Source organism: Eimeria necatrix, genomic scaffold (assembly GCF_000499385.1).
Source record: "Eimeria necatrix Houghton genomic scaffold, Enh_scaff17, whole genome shotgun sequence".
In the NCBI taxonomy this organism is placed as follows: Eukaryota; Apicomplexa; class Conoidasida; order Eucoccidiorida; family Eimeriidae; genus Eimeria; species Eimeria necatrix.
Window position 1 is genome coordinate 99,071 of NW_013655030.1, and position 18,173 is coordinate 117,243.

General features: G+C 49.3%; 4 protein-coding genes across 4 annotated transcripts; 1 reads left to right on the forward strand and 3 right to left on the reverse strand.

Moving 5' to 3' along the window:
- Positions 1-151: 151 nt before the first annotated feature.
- Positions 152-3,900, reverse strand: ENH_00022700 (prolidase, putative; the record flags this gene model as incomplete). The annotated part of the gene is made up of 12 exons (XM_013584560.1): positions 152-205; positions 370-469; positions 595-652; positions 812-1,025; positions 1,284-1,478; positions 1,666-1,759; positions 1,963-2,138; positions 2,414-2,559; positions 2,747-2,880; positions 2,981-3,125; positions 3,363-3,468; positions 3,712-3,900. The coding sequence occupies 12 exons, from the start codon at positions 3,898-3,900 to the stop codon at positions 152-154; spliced, it is 1,611 nt and encodes a 536-aa protein (XP_013440014.1).
- A 551-nt stretch (positions 3,901-4,451) lies between these two features.
- ENH_00022710 (sedoheptulose-1,7 bisphosphatase, putative) lies at positions 4,452-6,256 on the forward strand (the record flags this gene model as incomplete). Its single annotated transcript, XM_013584561.1, has 6 exons — positions 4,452-4,563; positions 4,733-4,905; positions 5,087-5,246; positions 5,429-5,686; positions 5,827-6,005; positions 6,170-6,256. The coding sequence occupies 6 exons, from the start codon at positions 4,452-4,454 to the stop codon at positions 6,254-6,256; spliced, it is 969 nt and encodes a 322-aa protein (XP_013440015.1).
- An 814-nt stretch (positions 6,257-7,070) lies between these two features.
- On the reverse strand, positions 7,071-7,879 carry ENH_00022720 (hypothetical protein, conserved; the record flags this gene model as incomplete). Its single annotated transcript, XM_013584562.1, has 2 exons — positions 7,071-7,504; positions 7,804-7,879. 2 exons carry the CDS (start codon positions 7,877-7,879, stop codon positions 7,071-7,073), a joined length of 510 nt encoding a protein of 169 aa, XP_013440016.1.
- A 1,211-nt stretch (positions 7,880-9,090) lies between these two features.
- ENH_00022730 (SF-assemblin, putative) lies at positions 9,091-12,838 on the reverse strand (the record flags this gene model as incomplete). Its single annotated transcript, XM_013584563.1, has 8 exons — positions 9,091-9,150; positions 9,404-9,521; positions 9,721-9,926; positions 10,201-10,287; positions 10,476-10,637; positions 10,776-10,910; positions 12,288-12,452; positions 12,731-12,838. 8 exons carry the CDS (start codon positions 12,836-12,838, stop codon positions 9,091-9,093), a joined length of 1,041 nt encoding a protein of 346 aa, XP_013440017.1.
- Between the last annotated feature and the right edge of the window lie 5,335 nt (positions 12,839-18,173).

Consider the following 18,173-nt stretch of genomic DNA (forward strand, 5'->3'; position numbering starts at 1 on the left):
CAGGATTTTTCAAATATACAGAGCTTCCTGGGAAGGTTGGTGACTGGATGGGTAAATCTTGGGATCACCCAGCCAAGCACAACAAAGCTAACGAGAGGCTACGTTCGGCGTTCCGTGTAAATCGCAGCTGCTACGCACAGTGCCCATCAGTCTAGACACGCAGATGCAGGAGCTCTTCAACTTCGCTCACTGACCGAGGCACAACCTGAAAAAGCATGGGCATCACCTTCCACACAAAACGTGGGCATCACCCTTCACCCCAGTTCAAGCCCACAAGAAAGGATCAGTCCATGTACCCTGGCGTAGGTGCCGTCGAAACAAACTGGAGTAGGTCTATGAAACGTTTTGGGCGTAACGACAGGGGCTGACCGTTAAATTGCGGACACCATTTCTGGTAATTAGCACGTCATCTTCGAGCCGCACACCTCCTACGGATTTGTATTTCTCAATGACCTCGAAGTCCAATAAACTGAAGTCGGAGCCGAGGGAAACACATCTAGTGGTGAATAAGTTAGGAAACACTTTACATGCAACTAACACGTGTGTGTAGAAGCTAGGCAGTAGTTACTGCATGCTTTCCTGCGAGGCGCTCACTGCGCTTGGGAAGCATTCTTGGCGGCTTGCTTCAATAAGTGGTCCACAAAGTAGCATCCTGAGTGGAGACCGAATGCGGAACAGGAGGAACTGGACTTTCCTTCCTCAACATTCGTTTCTGTCCATTCGTCCAGCCATACCAACAGATATGGAACAACGAGAGCAGTAGTCCTGCAGAAGCTGAGCTTTCGAAAATCTGTGCTACCCCTGACCTTACCTGGTTCAACAGTAATACACATGCCTTCCTCCAAGGTCCTGGTCGTGCGAAGGTATCGGAGACCAGGGAGGTCACTAGGGGGAGAAGATGGAGTAAAGCCTCCTACATCATGAGTGTCCATACCCATAAAGTGACCCAGGCCATGCGGCATGAAGATAGACCCCAAATTGGCGGCTACACAGTCCTCTAGAGACCCAACGAGAATTCTTAGTGACTGAGAAGTGTGCAGTAAGGGAGAAAACCACAGCAAAAATTGGCTAGAATGCGTCATTGTCCTGTACTCCTCCCTTTGAATCGACCCACAACAACGCGTATGATATGCACAAAAACTAAAAGGATCAGTGCTTCAAGTTGCTCTAAACAATTTCCCGGAGCTGTGCAGGCCGGGGCAAAACGTTGCTAAGGCCCACTGAACTGAATCAACGGTACTGCTGGGAAGCACATTTCACTACCACCACGTGTCGTTTCTGACCTTGAGATGTTTAAGAATAACCAGCTCTGCTAATCTATGAAGCTCCGTCCACTCCACGCCAGGACGCATGCGCTCAATCACGCTATTCTGTGCATCTAGCACTGCTTCATATATCGCCTTTTGAGTTTCTGTGAAAATTCCGTTCGAAGGATACGTGAGCGTAATGTCTGTGGCGTAGCCGTTGTAATCTCCACCCTAGAAGCGTACCAGACAATGCCACATACGCGTTCTATGTCTACAGTCAGCACAGTGGGCAGCCTTGTGCAACTAGGAACAAGCCGTACTGCTCTGCAGACCCTGCTTTATGTGCCCTTATATTCATTAAAGCCTGGGTCTCCCCATCCACTTAAACACACGGTAGCTCAACAAAGTAACTGCCCACCATATCAAATAGCAGCAAATCGTTGTCTTTAATAGATCCGTCGTTCGGACGGCCAGCATGACCGTAATGGAGGATGGATGCGTTCTCTCCAGCACTTAGCAGATGCACAGCCACAATGCAAATCAATGAGCACAGCTACTGCAAGACACATCAACACTAAAAGAAGACGTGACAAGCAAACGGGCGAGTGCTTGTACGAATGCATTACCTTCTAAATTTGTTCAAAGATGGTATGTCTGCGCACAGATAGATGGCAATGCCTAGCATTCAGAGATTTTGCAGACAGCGGAAGCTCACCAGCAAATACAATCATAAGCCACATGTCGGGCTCCCCCTACAAAACCAACATAGGCCTTGAATATTGCTTCTGCTTGTCCCTCTACCATTCCGGGCCGAATATTCCGTGCGACAAAACAGTGGGCTTGGGATGAGCATAGGCAGGCAGCGGCCAAGTACTCAGCCTCAAGAGGCGTCTGCAAGTTGAGCACAGAAGCTTGCCGTGTAGAACTCAGTTCAGCTGAGAAGCTTCAACTTCAGAACCAAGGCAAACCATCACGCGAACCTAAATATCAGAGAATCCCTTCACGCTGCAGGCGTGGAGGAAGCTTCAGCTTCTGAGCATTCTACAAAAGGTCCTAATTCGGACAGTGCAAACGACTTCAGCCAGACGATAAACCACTGATAAGGAGAGTTAGAGGCGCGTCCTGAAGTGGGAGTTGTGCTGCCATGACTAGGAAATAAAGGCTACCTTGCAGAGTCTGCATTCCACAAGAATATCATAAAGAGCTGAGCAGTCAACTGTGAAAGATGAGAAACTATTGAGAGCCTTCGGAGGTGCCACAGGCCTTCCGCTGTCAGAGTTGACCCCTTTCAGCACGTGGACCGTTCGTACACCTCGTCTCTGCGAAAATCACAGCGCAAAGAGACGTCTCATTGGAAAAACGACACATATTCGCGGCCGTGCGTTCGTGCTGCTCCCTCTTCTGTCAATGCCTCGTGCTCTGCCTCAGACGGAGCCAACAACGCTGCACCATGCAGTGCACTCGAAGAAACAGTGGTGCCGACAAACGTCCGCATGAACAAGCGTCAGGAGAGTCGACTGCGCTTCTGACCTGCAGCTCTGCCTCCACGTCGCTGATCGCTTCCACCGCAATAGCATCTGTTACTGCATAGCGGCTGCGGTAAAAGTTCGCATCTTTCGGAGGGCCCATGAACCTGTGAACAAAGTGGGGCTGTTACAAGCACTTTGTTTCAGTCTGGTGCATACCAAATACATGCGAAAAGCGGATCTGGTCACTAACGTGAAGAAAAGCACCTGAGGGCATCTGCCGGTATCTTTGGTATAAAGAGCAGGAGCTCGTGTGAGCTTAAAACAAATGCCGCATAGATGTCAGGCTCATTTACTCCGACTAAATGCTGAAAGAATGCCTCCTGCCTGAAGGCCGCCTTGTTGCAGTCAGCTGAGGCAGACTAACACATGCCTGTTGCTGATCCGATGTGCGGTAGGAATTCTCTGTCCTGGCATCAGCAGCGCCTGTAATTCCAGGCCAGACTGTCTCTGCCTGCTGCCGCGGGCTAATACAACGTGCGTTCTCACTAATAACACCAAAACTGATAGACAGTAAAAAAATGCTCGGAACGGTGATCACACATGGCTGTGAGACAACACAAACTGCTACTGGAGAAAAAATACTGACAAGAGTATAGCATCCACTCATCCGTTGTTCCTCCTTCAAGGAAAACTGCCGCCCCCGGCTTTGCAAGACCCCTCTCGGTTACAACCCTCAGAAACTGTCGCCTGACCTGAAGAAAAAAGCTCAAAACTTTCGAACGGAGAAAAGCAGCTCGCCACAATGTTCAGGCAGATGCAAACGCCGTAATCTGGCGCTGCGTAAAATTTTCCCCTACGCCATGGCAACTTGAACACAGCAGTCCGAAAGGCGCTGTAAAAAGGGCAGCAGTTCCTTCGTCGTTTTCGCATCCACTTGTTTCTGGTTGAATAATAGCAACTGGAACACGCTTGAGCGCTAACATTGTGGAACGTACTTCTTCAAGTTTTCCCCTGTGAATGTCTGGGCTTGTTAAGTACTCCCTTAGGATAGTTTGGTCATGAGATAACCTTAGTCCCTCCCATGTAGTGGGCCACCCAAGCCACGGCTTGCTTTTGTTATGATTCTTTTCCAGTAGTTCGTTCAGCCTGTCATGCAGGTCCCTAAGAGGGGATTCGGAGGCCATTGGGCCCACATTTGCTGTTGAGTTCATCCCAGTACTCAAGATTCCATTTATAATCTAGTGGACAAACCAAGGAGTGCAGAATGAGCCAAGACGACCCTTATGAAACGCCGAAAAACGAGGGCCCTCAAAGAACTACAAAGAACTACCCTAGGAGTAGACAGGACGCTAAATAAGTCCCATCTGACGAACACTGTCCGTTGCCTTGTCAAGTGACTATTTTCCCTAACTAATACTATTAGGTGCTTAGACAGAAGAGGCCGAGCTCGTAAGACAGCTACTCGTCTTCTGGTTTAGCGGCGGGGCCCTGCATTTACAATGCAGAGCCCTGCAAGCGTCCAAACTGGCGTGCTGAACGTTTATTTCACAGTTTAATGTAGAAAATGTCATGGAAGCATCGAATGCTGCTTACACCAAACGCTTCACTAACCACTTACTAGAGCAACATCACTGCTTTTGCGCTTGTCGTCCCACCCAACCCAGAGGACCGCGGGAGGGCGCACTTCGCAGGAGGATATCCGATTCAGTCGTTCTCCTCGAATCATAACGCAAAAATGACGGGAAAAGAGGCGGACTTTGCTGGGCTGACATTACAGGAACTCCTGGACCGATTGTCCGTACACGCAGATCTAAGGTCTGCGCTTCCAAAGCTGTTCGAAGCTTGCGGTAAGCAAATGTTTCCTAAGCACGCCAGACTATGCGCCTTATTTGTGCCCTGGGCGGGACTGAGGGAATAGGAGAACATGCAGGCGCAGACGATGCCTTCTGGGTTATTTTTCAGTTCGTGCCTTTGTGTTTGTATGCGTTCATCGTCCGTGTACCGGGGAAATCAAAGGGTGTATAAGCAAGGCACTGCGTTCCACGAAGGTCACTAAGTCGGGCACCAGCAACAGCTTTGGAGAGGAACAACTCTCCGTTGACCTTTTGGCGGAGCGTCAGCTAAGGGATTGGGCAAACAGATGCTCAGTCGTTAGAGCCATTAGCAGTGAAGAAGAAACAGCGTTACAGGTTAGCAACTATGTCCCTAGGTTGTTCTCTCCCCACTTGCCGTTAGGCTTGTTTTCCTTTCGTGCTCGAGACCGAAACCGCTGGTTTGGATACATTGTTGATTACCGACGAAACGGGCGTTGCGCAAAAAGCCATCAAATATTTTATCCCTGCCTCTTCAAAGCTCTTTCCTGGTATTCAGGAAGTTAATGCTAATGGATCGCTTGTCGTCTGTTGGGACCCGTTGGACGGTAGCAGCATAATTGACTGCAACTGGAGCGTCGCATCGATCTTCGGCATTTGGCGAATCGGAGAAAACGGACTGCAGTGGAACGGACCAGATACGCTCATCAATTCCACTGGTGGGAGTCTTCCTCTGCTAGTGCTTGAGTACAACAGTCGTTGTTTTTCGTGCCTACTATGTGCTGCCCGCTGCCAGCGCTAGACAATTGTTGAATTCTATGCGCAGCGTGTTGAAGACTGCCGCAGCAAGATATTGAATTAAGCGGCAAGCGTCCACCTAGGCGTGTGTTGCCTGATGCAGGCCGTCAGCAGGTGGCTGCGGTGCTGGTTATATACGGGCCACGAACAACTGCTCTGCTGTCTCTATGCGGCATCACTGTTGACCTTCAACTAGATGCAGAAGGTGGAGCACCTGTTATTTTGAGGGGCCCTTGTTGCATTAAGAAGAACGGAGCGAAAATATTCTCTCCTGCAAACCTTAGAGCTGCGCAGGATCTGCCGGCCTATCAGAAAATGGTGCAACAGTGGATGGAGAAAAAGTACACACTCAGATACACAGGTGTGTAATGCTTAGTGTGTTTCTCAGGCAAAGATTTCAGGAGGAGGATAGTGAAGAACACAGTTCAATTCGATGTGCTCACTTGCATGCACTTTTGAGAGGCCGGGCGCTCGCATGTTGTCTTTGCTTTCTGCTGCCAGGTGGCCTCGGCCCGGACGTTTATCAACTGTTTGTGAAGGGGCACGGAGTGTTCTGCAACCCGGCAAGCGACGGAGCTCCGGCAAAACTCCGCCTTGCATTTGAAGTAGCTCCTATTGCATTTATTGTTGAGGCTGCTGGGGGGCGTTCGAGCAACGGCAAACGCTCAGCGCTTGATGTGGTAGGGTCAGGGTCGTGTTCACATGGGTTCATTAGCAGTCTGCGGTATTCTGCGGCGGAATGAGCCTGGAAGCCTGTGTTAAGACGAATCGAACGGAGATGTACTGCCAGGCGTTGACAACTGGTATCTCCTATTCGCTGTGTTTCTTGGCGTGCTGCTTTCAGGCGCTTGAAACAATGGACCACCGCACAGCATTCTGCTGCGGGACGGAGGAAGAAGTCATAAATTTCGAGGCATCTCTGCGTTCCTGAAGATTCGTCATACACGTAAAAAGTAAATTTGTGTGTAGCATATTGTCACTTGTTTTTATTGAAGTAAATGTATTGCTCCGCCTGCATAGAGATGCGCAGCAGAGCGTACCCACGGTGCATCTGACTCCGTGCGAACTTCGCACGGCAACTGGAAACTGGTTCCCAGTACAACTGGCATTCCTGTATACGGCTTGTTGTCGCGCCTTCTGTGAATAAGAGCTGTGCGTCAGCCACCGGCAAAGCTGTGACTGGCCACGAGAGGCGGCGTCGTTGTCGCCAACCTCCACGTTGCCGATGACAGAAGCATAGCTGTGCTTCTTTTGTGTACAAATTTTGGTAGCGGGCAGCCGTATAGAGTATCAGCATCCGCTTAGCTACAATGGGTCTTGCTGGGAGAAAAGCGCCCATGGAGGCCGAGCGCACCCCAGAAAGTGACCATCGGTTGAAACAAATGTTACTCAGTGGACTTATCTATGTTCCAAAGGGCCTCTCGAAATTATCGCGAGAATTCAGAAACAGGGGCCTATGCAGCTGACCGCATACACCACGTGGCAAAAACTCTCAGATTCGGTTTCTACTGTTTCCCAGTAGCCGTGTGTTGCTTGCAGCAACTATTGTCCAAACGGATACCCGAAACGAGTTGTCCTGAGGGGTTGGAGCAAGAAAAAAGCGTCTATACAGTTGGGCAGTGCTTTCTAGTGAAGTGCACTGGAGAGCACTTCGGGGGGCAGCCAACGCCTTAAGCCCCTATTACCATGTAAAAATTAGGAATTTCAGGCCTGGTGTTAAAAATTTTTGCGTCTATGGTGGTTCTTCAGCAGCATGCAATCGACTTCCTCTTCTGGGTCTTTTTGGATTGTGCATTTTCCACCATAGAAGGCGGCGTCGGTATTTCCTTCTTTATGGCTTTACGAGCTTCAGCTGCCTCTGGAAACCCTTGCATCGCGATGTGGTAGCCTTGTGGCATTCCACTACCACCAGCTGTATTGTAAAACGCGAAATCACTGCCAAATGCGTGGCAGAATGTCTGCATGTTTGGGTCCTGGTAAGGGAAGCCCAAGCTTCCAACAGCGGGTTGGTAGAGCGGGGGTGAAGTAGTGGGCACATAATCGTAGGCTGGCATAGGATCGAATTGGTGGACTTCGATGTCGTCGCTATGGAAGATGTGCTCACTTGCTGACGGAGCGCAAGTCTGCGTCGGATCCGGGCCGCCTGCGTAGTACGCCATGTTGCTCACATTGCTGTTACCTGAGCGTCGAAGGAAAAACGCAGCGAAGCAGTCCACTCTGATTACTCATAGCTGGGCTCAACTGGGCTTCCGAAGCGGCGAAGCTGCAGACTGAAGGCCTAACTGCCAGCTCTCTGGACCCACTGAGGGTGTACTAAGCCTGAAAGTGCGTGCATGGCCATATGACAGTCGAATACTTGTGAGTGAACGGGATTTAAACAAGAGACGTTTAATACTGCAGTAAGGCATCTAAAACCGGTCCACAGACGTCTTCGCAGCCGTTCCTAAGGAGGAATGAGTGGCTGACGACAGGACTCACCTTGGACGTAGCCATCGGGAGTCAGATACGTCTCGGTATAAGCCGGGAAAGGCGAAGGATATGTGGATTTCTCCATCCTATCTAGTCTTTGGATTTCCGGTCAGTGTTGGTCCACTGCACTCGAGAGTGTAGCTGCTTCAGCCTTGGTTCTGACGAGGCAATGGAATGGGTGCAGGCGAAAATTCCAGCTGTGGACTAGAAAGTATTACTCTGTGTCCTCTCAATTTCGAAACTTTGGGCTTGAAACTAGGTAAAGCTGCAAGTGGTAGAGTAACACTTGCAAGCCCAGAGACCGTTGCAGTACTGCGAGCCACACAGCCGCGCCCTGCAGAACCACGAACCACCACCACTTCATCCCTTCTCCTTGTACGCTGTCCTGTTGAAACTTAGTATCCGGCGCAATATTTGCAGAAGGGAGATTCCAGTGGTATTTCTACACCACAAACTTTGTAGGATACTGGAGATTTGGTTTATGGGAAGCGCTTTCCAGTGCCTATTCAGGCTCGCGCGGCGGCGGCGCCTACTCGTACTCCCGTGCAGGCTGCAAGAGTTCTTGTGGATCCCAGTAGCTTTAAGTTTCCTTTTTATGTCTGGGAGATCTTTTCAACAGAATTTATCAGCAAGTTAGACTTGCCTGATCATTCTATATCGACCGTACCGGCGCGTAGCTGCCGAGGTGGCGTGGACCACTCGACTCACCATTCATCATGCATGACGTGTCACACCAGGTATTCTACAAGTGCTGTGCATTAAGCCTATATTGCATGTTTAAACTACTTCGCATAGGCATCAAGGCTCAGACTATGAGCAAAACCTATCCTCACGCAACAGCTCGAAGACCCGAGACTCGCCCTGTTGCCTACGGGCTCTTGGGCTCTCCGGAATGCCTCTACGGCCGGCAGTGCGAGCGACTTCTTGAACCTGAATTTAACGAGCTGTCTCGAGCTGCCTTACTGTGTTTTATGACGTATACCGTACAATGTATAGCCAGATACACGGCGATTTACTACGTATACAGTAACTTCGCCCGCCTAGCAGCATCTCGGGCAACTACATGAAAGCAAAGCGCAAGGTCATACGCAGCTGCTTTTGACAGTGCACAGGAAAATAGCAAACGGCCCAATAATTCGCGGGTAGCACACAGAACTTCGCACCTGCCTCAAGGATCAGTAGGCATCACGTAAACAAGAGCATTTTCCGCATCGAAGCAAAAGCATTCATGCGCAAATGTGCTCTTGTGTGAATGCTCGCTCCACTGAACAAGATGCTGCACTGTACAGTTGAATACTACAGCGCATTAATGCTTCGTAGACCTTTCTGGAGTGCTGTGGTGTACTGATTGATCGCCTGAATACACATATACACTTCAGTGACGCAAAACCAACAATTTAGTGACGGCTGGCACCAAAACGGATGAATTTTCACCACGGTGGCGTGCTATGGGGAACCCTATCAACATAGGCAGAGTTTTATGCTCTGAGGCGATTTCTTCATCAAACAGGGGCTAAGTGGTACACAACATATTTCGGCACTATATTCTACGTGCTACTTTACTACACACTGCTAAGTGTATACAGACAACCATGATTTGTTTCCGTACCTGTATGATCTCATCGTCCGACTGTTCCCTTGCCTGCGTGGCGAGGGCCAATCCGTTCTTAAGGGCCATCAACTCTTCCATGATAAAGGCGTGAAACTGCTCATGTGCCTCGTCCCCCCTAATCAGACAAAGAAAGTCACAACGATTTGTTCGTCTACTCAGCGCAACGCAGCGGGGCTCTCCACCGAGATGACTGCGGAATAGCACCCCTGCATTTAGCAATTCACTTTTCAATGCATTGACAGCGCGGGTTCGACAAAAGAGAATTCAATTCGGGAGTGCAGACTTGGTGGAGCAGAGACGAAGTATACACCTACTTGACAAGCCTCTCGACTTCTCTTTTTATGAGATTGAGCTGTTCCTGTCGGACAGCAATCTCAGCCTCAAATTTAGAGTCGACAAGAAGCTGCATTTCCCCAAACTTCTTGCACACAAGACTTTCACGCTCATTTTTGCTCTTCGTCTCTGTCGTAAATGCCTGACGAAGTGCCGCTGCTTCCCGCTGGAGAGATGCGAAATCTTGCTGAGGACGCAAAATGTACACGATTAAATCATCACCTTTTATAGTATAGCCTCATTCTTGTTGGAGCCTGCGGACGTGAGTCTGAATACGCGCGCTCTACAGTTGAGAGTGACCCCAAACTGCAGCACGCGCCCTACCTTAAACAGCTTGAATAGAAGAGCGTGCCATGCAATACATCAGATGTATTCTCGCTTAACGGGCGCATCAGGGAAAGTGAGATAACTGTAGCTCATGTACAGCCGTTGAGAAACTGTGGCACAGTCACTTTGCTTACCGCAAGCTTGCTGGGCAGCTCTCCCTTCATCTGTGCAAGCCCCTTTTCCAGGCTTTCGCATCGTGTTATTAGCATGTCCATCGACACCTGAGTTTTTACGCAATCACATTACATTCGCAAAGCCAGAACGCATGCACAGTGAAGTCCACGCCTTGATCAATATGCTGAACACACTTACGAACAAACTTTCAGAATACTGCAATGTAGTTGGTACTGTTGGCGTGTGTAGCACTATTTACGTACTGCAAGCACAGAAGATTCAAAGTTAGGCTCACCGTAAGGCTTTCTATGTATTTTACTATTCGCAGCTGCAGCCTGTCCAGCATTTCGTTTGCCATCTGCTCAGATATCTGTTGAAGCGCCTTGTTAGCATCGACCCTTCTTTTTATCTCTTGATTCAGGGTTTTCTCAATGGCCACTATTGAGTCCCTAATTTCCTGCTCATACAAATCAAGGGCAGACGCTGAGTACTGGAAGCCATTGCACTGGGTAAAATATCCGTGTTGTCGCAGTGCAGTATCTCGCAATCCAGTTGTTCTAGCTAGCGGACTTGCCTGGTATCTCTGTTCATCTACCTGTTTCCTCTTGCGCGAATCATCTGCAATGGATGTTCTGAAGCCTGCAAATCTTTCGCCTACGGTACTTAGCTGCATGCGGAGCCTATCAGTCTTCAGCTCAGGAAGGACCGCCATTTGCTCTCCCTTATTGACCTACAGTGAGGCAACCCTAGCCCGACTCAGTACGCTTGGGAAGGGACCGTCGGTGAAAGGTCGAACGGCTGACTATTAAATCCTGAATGTTGCAGAAGGCTTGGCGCACCGATAACCCCTCAATATATTGAAATGCAAAACTGATGAGAACACGGCTGCATGATTTTGCGCTACGAGAATATGGTAATCCAACGCCCCGAGTGTAGATGTCCAGGGATCTCCCTGGGAAAGTCACGGGCGCCAGGTCCCCGGGTCGCCGCACCTGCTAGGCGATATTCCACAATTTTGAACGCTCGGAATAGATTTCTAGCCAAAATATAATTCTTTTTCACGGGCTGGAGCTTCGCTGCAGTTGCTTCAAGGGCAAGATGTGCAGACCTGAGCGACCGCAACCAGTGTGGCTCCGCCTAGTGTTGACTGACACGGGAAGGACCAAGGAGCGATCTGTGTACAGCTTTTAAAGTAAGTGAAAAGCTGCACACTTGAACACGAAGTATTTTTAAAAAGGCTATTGCCGAGTTTACTTTGCCGCAGTGGCAAGACAATGGATTGCCATGAGGCCGCCGCCGACGGACAGCCCCATGAGCCAGTGGCTTTTCCACCGAATCTGAGCCCAGCTGCGTAAAATCCCTTCAACTGCGTCTATGCTCCAAAAGTTTTGCAATTACGCTATACTGGGCAACTGAAACCCTCGCAGGCGTGCCCCGGTGCAACGCCGTGAGCGCTCCCCTTGCAGCGTTACTTGCATGTTTATGCGCACTAGAACAGCAGTTCTGAGTCTTTTCGAGAGGAACAACGTACACACAATCTCAAGAGACCCGCTACTTGAAAGCCCATAAAAGTACTGGAAGTCCACCAGTGCACTACAGGATACACGCTACATAGTAATCATGAAGTAACCCCACAACCAAATCTGCTCATTTGAGGACGCTATAGAAAACTTTGTCATCCCCATGTCCGGACACTTTCAAGCCACCCGGACTGAGTACCAACAGGTTCACGGGTCCCTCAAGATCAGCACCCCAACAGGTAAAACACACACAGACACAATAGTGACGAGCTATGGACTAATCCAAGAGTTCGACTTTGCAGATTTTGGAAGCATCACCCAGACGGGGAAACGGCAGCCGCGTGCGTCTACAGAATCCGCTGTTCCTCCTTGCGAAGCGTTCTCGGGCCTGTGTCACGAATGTTGCACATTGCTGACGAAAGACGCCGAAGTGCGGCACGTCCACCAGCCATAATTTAATTCACCAACCTTGACAAGCACAGGTTCTAATGCGTCAATACGTTTTACGGTGTATGCACGTGATACGGTTGTGTCTATAATTGTTGGCAGGGGCTATGGCAGTTTTCCATTAAGACGGAGCTGCTTACATGCTTGAACAGCTCTCTCGTCAGTTTCTTGTCGTAGAAGAATCCGAGAGCCTGACGGTAATTGTGAAGTCCCCCCTTTTTCGCTAGAATTAGCTTTGCGTCCATTACACGACACAGTTCTTGGCCCTTGGCCGCAGTCGTTGTAATGCTACCATGCCTTAACAGCTGCGAATAATACAAACGCGTCACTTATCGCCATTGTGTCACTACGGTGTTCACGCATCATAAGGCAACGTACAAATGCACTGCTGGCCGGTAGCAACACGAAGGACCAACGATGGAGCTAAATCCACATACACAGCGAGTTACCGTGACATGGGCAAAAATGGCTTCCACATGAGCTTGCCTGAGTAGCAAGATTCCTTAAAAGAGCCTTTCTATGTGATTGGGGCCTCCCCAGTCTGCTGTGGGACCGATGGGTGTGCGCCCTCATGACCATACACAAGGCAGAGCCATGAGCTACTGCCTCTATACGCGGATCTCGCCACATTGGCAATGTCGTTGCACCTTTGCAGCCTTTTACGTGAGCCTGTGAGCTCAGATTGCCCCATGGTGTGCAGTGGGTCTTGGCCAGCCTGTGGTCGTCTGTGAACGGGGAAGAAAAAGGTTGGGCGTCCCGTCCCCAGGATCTACGGTGGCTATTATGCAGTGGCACACCTATGAAGTTTCTGAAATTTCCGTTGACACTGCTCCTATTAGGCACTGAAAATGTGGTCAGCAGAAATGCGGCCGGAAAGCCATGACCCGTGCAAGCGCAGATGGCACATGCGGTCGGTGCATCGATCCTATTACGAAGAAATATTGGCACTGCTGATGAGACGCCGCTGTAGCACGCCGACAGGACTACCAGCAGCAGCATAAACTGCTGCTGCCTCTGCAGATATTGCTGCTGCGATTGACGCGGAGCCCATCCCCTGAGAAGCTTCCCCATCTGGAACAACACATGCCCGCCAACACCTTGGTGCTAAGATGCCTGTGCAACCTAGTGCGTTGCTCATGGAGCCGTAGCCGCAGGCAGAAGCGACGGTTCAGACAGAGACCATTGCAAGGGGCCCCTAGGCGGGGCCCCCTTAAGCGTGTCTAGAGAGCACAGCGAAGCATTTTGACCTTTTGTCCTCTGAAACTTCAGCTGTCGAAGCCTTCAGAATGCAATACAGGAAGAAATCACGGTTCTAGAGAAGGGAAACGTCTTACATGAATGATGTCCTGGTGCAGTAGGGGCTGTGGCTTGTGGACGCTCGAGATGCTGCGCCTACGTGAGGATTACTAGGGCTAAACTTTTAGTATCTCTGCTCATTCGCTGAAATAATTAGCTCAAATTGTGCATTCGCACAGCTAACTGGCATTATTATTCTGCTCGTAGCTCCGGGACTTGTAAACAAATGTGTAGGGTCACTGTTGGGTCTGTGGGGAGCCTTTGGTAGACGCCTAGTATACATCACATCAGGCCGATGCCAGTAAAATGGAGCTGGGAAAAACACAGGGCTGTCAACAGACCCCTTTATAGTTTGTAATAATTTCAAGAGTAGCCCATTGACAGCATTCTCTTGCCGCCCGCGCCATGCCTCGGCAGGGCCACAACCAGATGTTTTTTTGGATCAACATATTCTTTTTTTTTGTTAACTTTCCTCATCATTATCTCTGTTTCAATTAATTGCACTCATGGTATGACTTTCTTGTGCAAGGAGTAGTAAACAGTCCGCACCAGCAATAATGCTGATGGTACGTTCTTTATTTAGCATTGTGTTGCCTATCAAGATTCGACAGCGTGCGAAATTTAAGTAGTTACTTAATATTCAACGCCACTGTAGACCATGATAGAGTCTGACCTCCCTGCTGCGACGAGGCATGCCAATATTGCTTTTATGGCCTCACCGTTGCGGAGCGTGATTCCGTTCTATTTTATCGAAAGTATAGTTTTCTAAGGAAACACTTTTTTTGATGGATCTGCAATTGCCACACTAGACAGGAGTAGTGTTCGCAGTTACAGATTCCATAAAGATGTTCTCGGAGGGGGGACGGGGCTCCACCTCTTGTAGGGCTCGCCTTCTAGCAGTGGCTGCAGCTAAAAAACCTCGTCCCTCCTTGAAGCCGGCAAAATAGCTTTGAAGTCACTAGCCTTAATAGGCTAGGCTGCTTCGGCTGCTTCGTAGCTACCCTTCCAGCGTGATCTTAGGCACCTCCCAAACCGTTAGCAGCTACAACAACGCTTCAACTTCCTTCCATGTTGATAGGTCTCGGCCTGTTGTTTCGCAGCCGCAGTCCCAATAGTGCTTAACACTGCAATATCCGCGCTAGCATCTGTTGCCTACTGCAGCCAAGCGCGCGTTTGCCCAGCCTTTCATAATATAGTTTGTCTGTGTACGTATTGAGCCTTCCCCGGTAAACGTTTTTTTCCGTGCCTTCTGCACATGTCTCGCAAACCGTTCTCTCTGAAGTTTCGTCCATTGCCCTGGATTTGGTCTCCCATGGATGGCTGCACGCTATTGGACTGCGAGCTACATCGAGCCTCGCCCTGTGATTGCTGTTGGTGGGCCGGGAGCCGAAGCTGCCGCTATTTTGGCTGCAGTTGTTGCTGTTGCACGTGCTGCCTTAGTATTTGTGGTTGTTGTTGTAACTACGATCGCGACTGCGATTTCAAATACCACTTGTTCTGTTTCTGTGCTGCTGCTGCTCGGTGGTAGTGCATTCACAGCTGTGACTGGATTTTTGCTTGCTGATGTGCTTGTCATTTCAGTTTGTTGTTGCTGCTGTGGCTCCTGCGGTTGCCGCTGCTGTGACTGTTGGTCTTTCTGTTGTAGCTATTGTGGCCCCGGTTTTTGCTTTTACAGCTGAAGCTGCATTTGCTGTTTTAGTTGTAGCTGCTGCTGTTTCCGATGCTGCAGCTGTACTGTTGCTCTTGCTATTGTTTCTGCTCCTTCTCTTACTACTGCGCTGGAAGTCGCTATTTCCGCTGTCGCCACAGCTGCGACGCTCTACCTTGTGCATCTGCTGTTCCTCTTCTGGTGTTGTTAAGGCTCTTCCTCATTAGGCGAGATCTCTTCATTTGTGCATACGTCTCCACGCTGTCTACCTTCGTGAGCCAGTCTGTCTAAGGCTCATTATTAAACTATTCTGCTAATTGCAACCACTTCTACTACTGGCTGCTGCTCACACTACAATAGCTTGCAGCCATCTCTATTTAAGGAGACCAAATCCAGAGCAGTAAATTTGGTGCCACCCAGGCTTAATTCATGTATGCGTGTGACAATTCCTTTCTAGCATGCAGTCGCTTAGTACTTATGACTTCGTGCAAGCCTGCTCTACTTTATTTGATTGTATCATTTATTCTAAAGCGTTATGTTCACTCTTTTCGTCCGAATCCATATTTTTCTCCCGTGACTGGATGTATTTGCTACTAATGGTTGCCATTATTTTTCTCCCGTTAGACAATTTTTGTTTGTGTGTGTCTGGTTTGACCACTATTACTACGGGGTTTTCTTCTTATTCCGTCCCTGACCTCACTGGTCTGTGCAGTTGTATGTGCACAATTGCTTGCTGTATTGATTACGTTGCACCGATAGCTGCTTGTTAGATCTGCATGCATGTGGAGGTACAAATGCGCGGTCATACTCCCTCTTTTGTTGGCATTCGCTGGTCTTGCTGCAGAGCCGCTAATATGCGCGAAACGGAACGAACACCTGAAAGCAACTCTGGTGTAACGAGAAGGGAAAAGGGAAGCTGCAGAAGTTCGAAACGGGAGCAGAGAGACATTCGAAGAAAGTGGGAAACATGAGCATAGTAGGTAGCAGAGGTAGCGCACAACGGTTCGAGCGCGTGGGTAAGGCCCGCCAATAGCTGCATATCGAGCGGTTCCTAGCTCGCAGGAGCGCACATCACCCGCTGTGGCTATTTGCTGTCTGCAGCATGGTCCATTCCTCAGGTAGGTCTCGCCTCCCAACAAGGTACTGAACACCGTTTCTAATATTCTGCCGTTCCAGGATATTGTAGATCTCACACTGGTCTGTCCTTCTGCCAACAGCATCCACGACGAGAAGCCAGCCAACGGCACCTTCCTCGGCGACAAAGGGAGGGTGAGCCAGGGCGGCGTGGAACGTACTGGGACAAGCTGGAGGAATCATGACAAAAGTCAGTCTACGGGTATGCCAAACGTTAGGCAGCGTTGCTCATGCGTTTTGTGGCTGCAAATTAGCACCGATAGAAAGATTTCAGCTCGGGGTAATTGCTGACAGTTGTTGTGGTAGCTTCTGATTCATACTTTGTCCACAGCAAAGAGATCGCTGTCACATTATGTGGAGTTTATCTATGCATTTGTTGCCACTTAGCTTGACTGTAGAGCTATTCGTTCCGCTTGATCATGGGGAGTGTGGCAGCACGGACGAAAGCGCCAAGATCCGCTACCGTGAGGTGGTTCTGCTAGGTCATCACGGCAAAGGGTGAGAGGTCGGTGAAATACCGAGTAACCTTGAATGCTAGTTTGAAAATACGGCGTAGGCACGGCGGTCCCAGCCCTTCCAACTGAATCAAATTGTGGAGAACATGCACCAGATTACGGTTGACGTGTTCGGTTCATCAGCCCAGTCTAGTTGAGACAGAAAGGAGGCATACACCGCTCAAAATTTTGAGAAATGTCGGCAGGGACTCGACAAGAAGCGATGGCCTTGATTAGAAACCACTGCATCACTCGTGATAGCTAATAGTGTGGTCAGCAGGTACCTCGATGGTGCCTGCTGTGGTGCTTGTTTTCTTTGTTAAAGTTGTATTATTCATTGGGCAATATTATCTAGCTGAAGCTGAAGCTAGCTGAGTTGGCAGCAGCTTCACTTTGTAGGTTCTTCATTACAGTGCATAGTTTAAGTTGCCAGGTAAACTAATATTACAGAAGAGCAGCCTTGTTAATTTCTTTTGCTTCTCGGGTTTGTGCTCTGTTTATACGTTGTGAACAGTTGCCTAGCTGAAGTCGCAGCAACCTCACATTTTTGGTCGCGGTGTAACGTTTCAGCTTCGGCTTAAGAAGCTTAATTGAGAAAAGGCGACAGCGACAGAACGTGCATTCGACGTGCCGCCGTATTCCCGAGGTTGTGCTTGCTGTAGAGCTCTCAGAGCCGAACTTCTTCCAGAGCTCCACAGTTTTACTATTTTTAATTATACTCTTTTTACTTAATTCTTTCCCTGGAGATCCAAAACTCACTGCGCATGCCTCTCAAGGCCATTTTTGTGCTCCACTGTATGCAGCACTGCTTTGGTGGCCTGTGCGAGTGTCCAGACTGGCAGTAACACGTGCCTTAATTCACCTTTTCTCGGAGTTACTTCAGACAGCCTTTTAATTTAGATTCAATTTCGTGTCACAAGTGCACGGCTGTTGATTAAACGTGAACTTCCGCAGCTGTGAGGGGCTGGTTTGGCTTTCTCAGATGAGCTACAGCCTTCTCTAAGCTCATTTCACCTCAAGGTGTGGGCTAGCATTAAATCATGTCACTAATGTCTCAGAGATGCACGTGTAGATTGCCAACACCAGATTATAGTGGATTGAGGAGCCTTGAATTGATACTTAAGTCTGCTATCGTCGCCTTAGGGGAGTGGTAAGGAGCAAGGAAAGCTAACAGCAACCATCGAAAAGGTTCTTGTGGTCTCAGCGTGGATTTATTACAAGCCCCTTTTGGCCAGAAAATATATTAGATACGCGGTTGCACGGGGTAGCATACAGTGCAACCAAACAAACGCCTGGCGCAGAAGGTTGAAGCTGTTCTTCGAGGGTGAAGGTCGCAAGCACGATGGAGGCTACCCTTAGTGTTGATCTGCATGACAACACTACTCGGTGCACGAATTGCGTCGTAGTACTTGAGATAGCGTACTTCGCTGGCATTGGTTAATCCATAACTACAC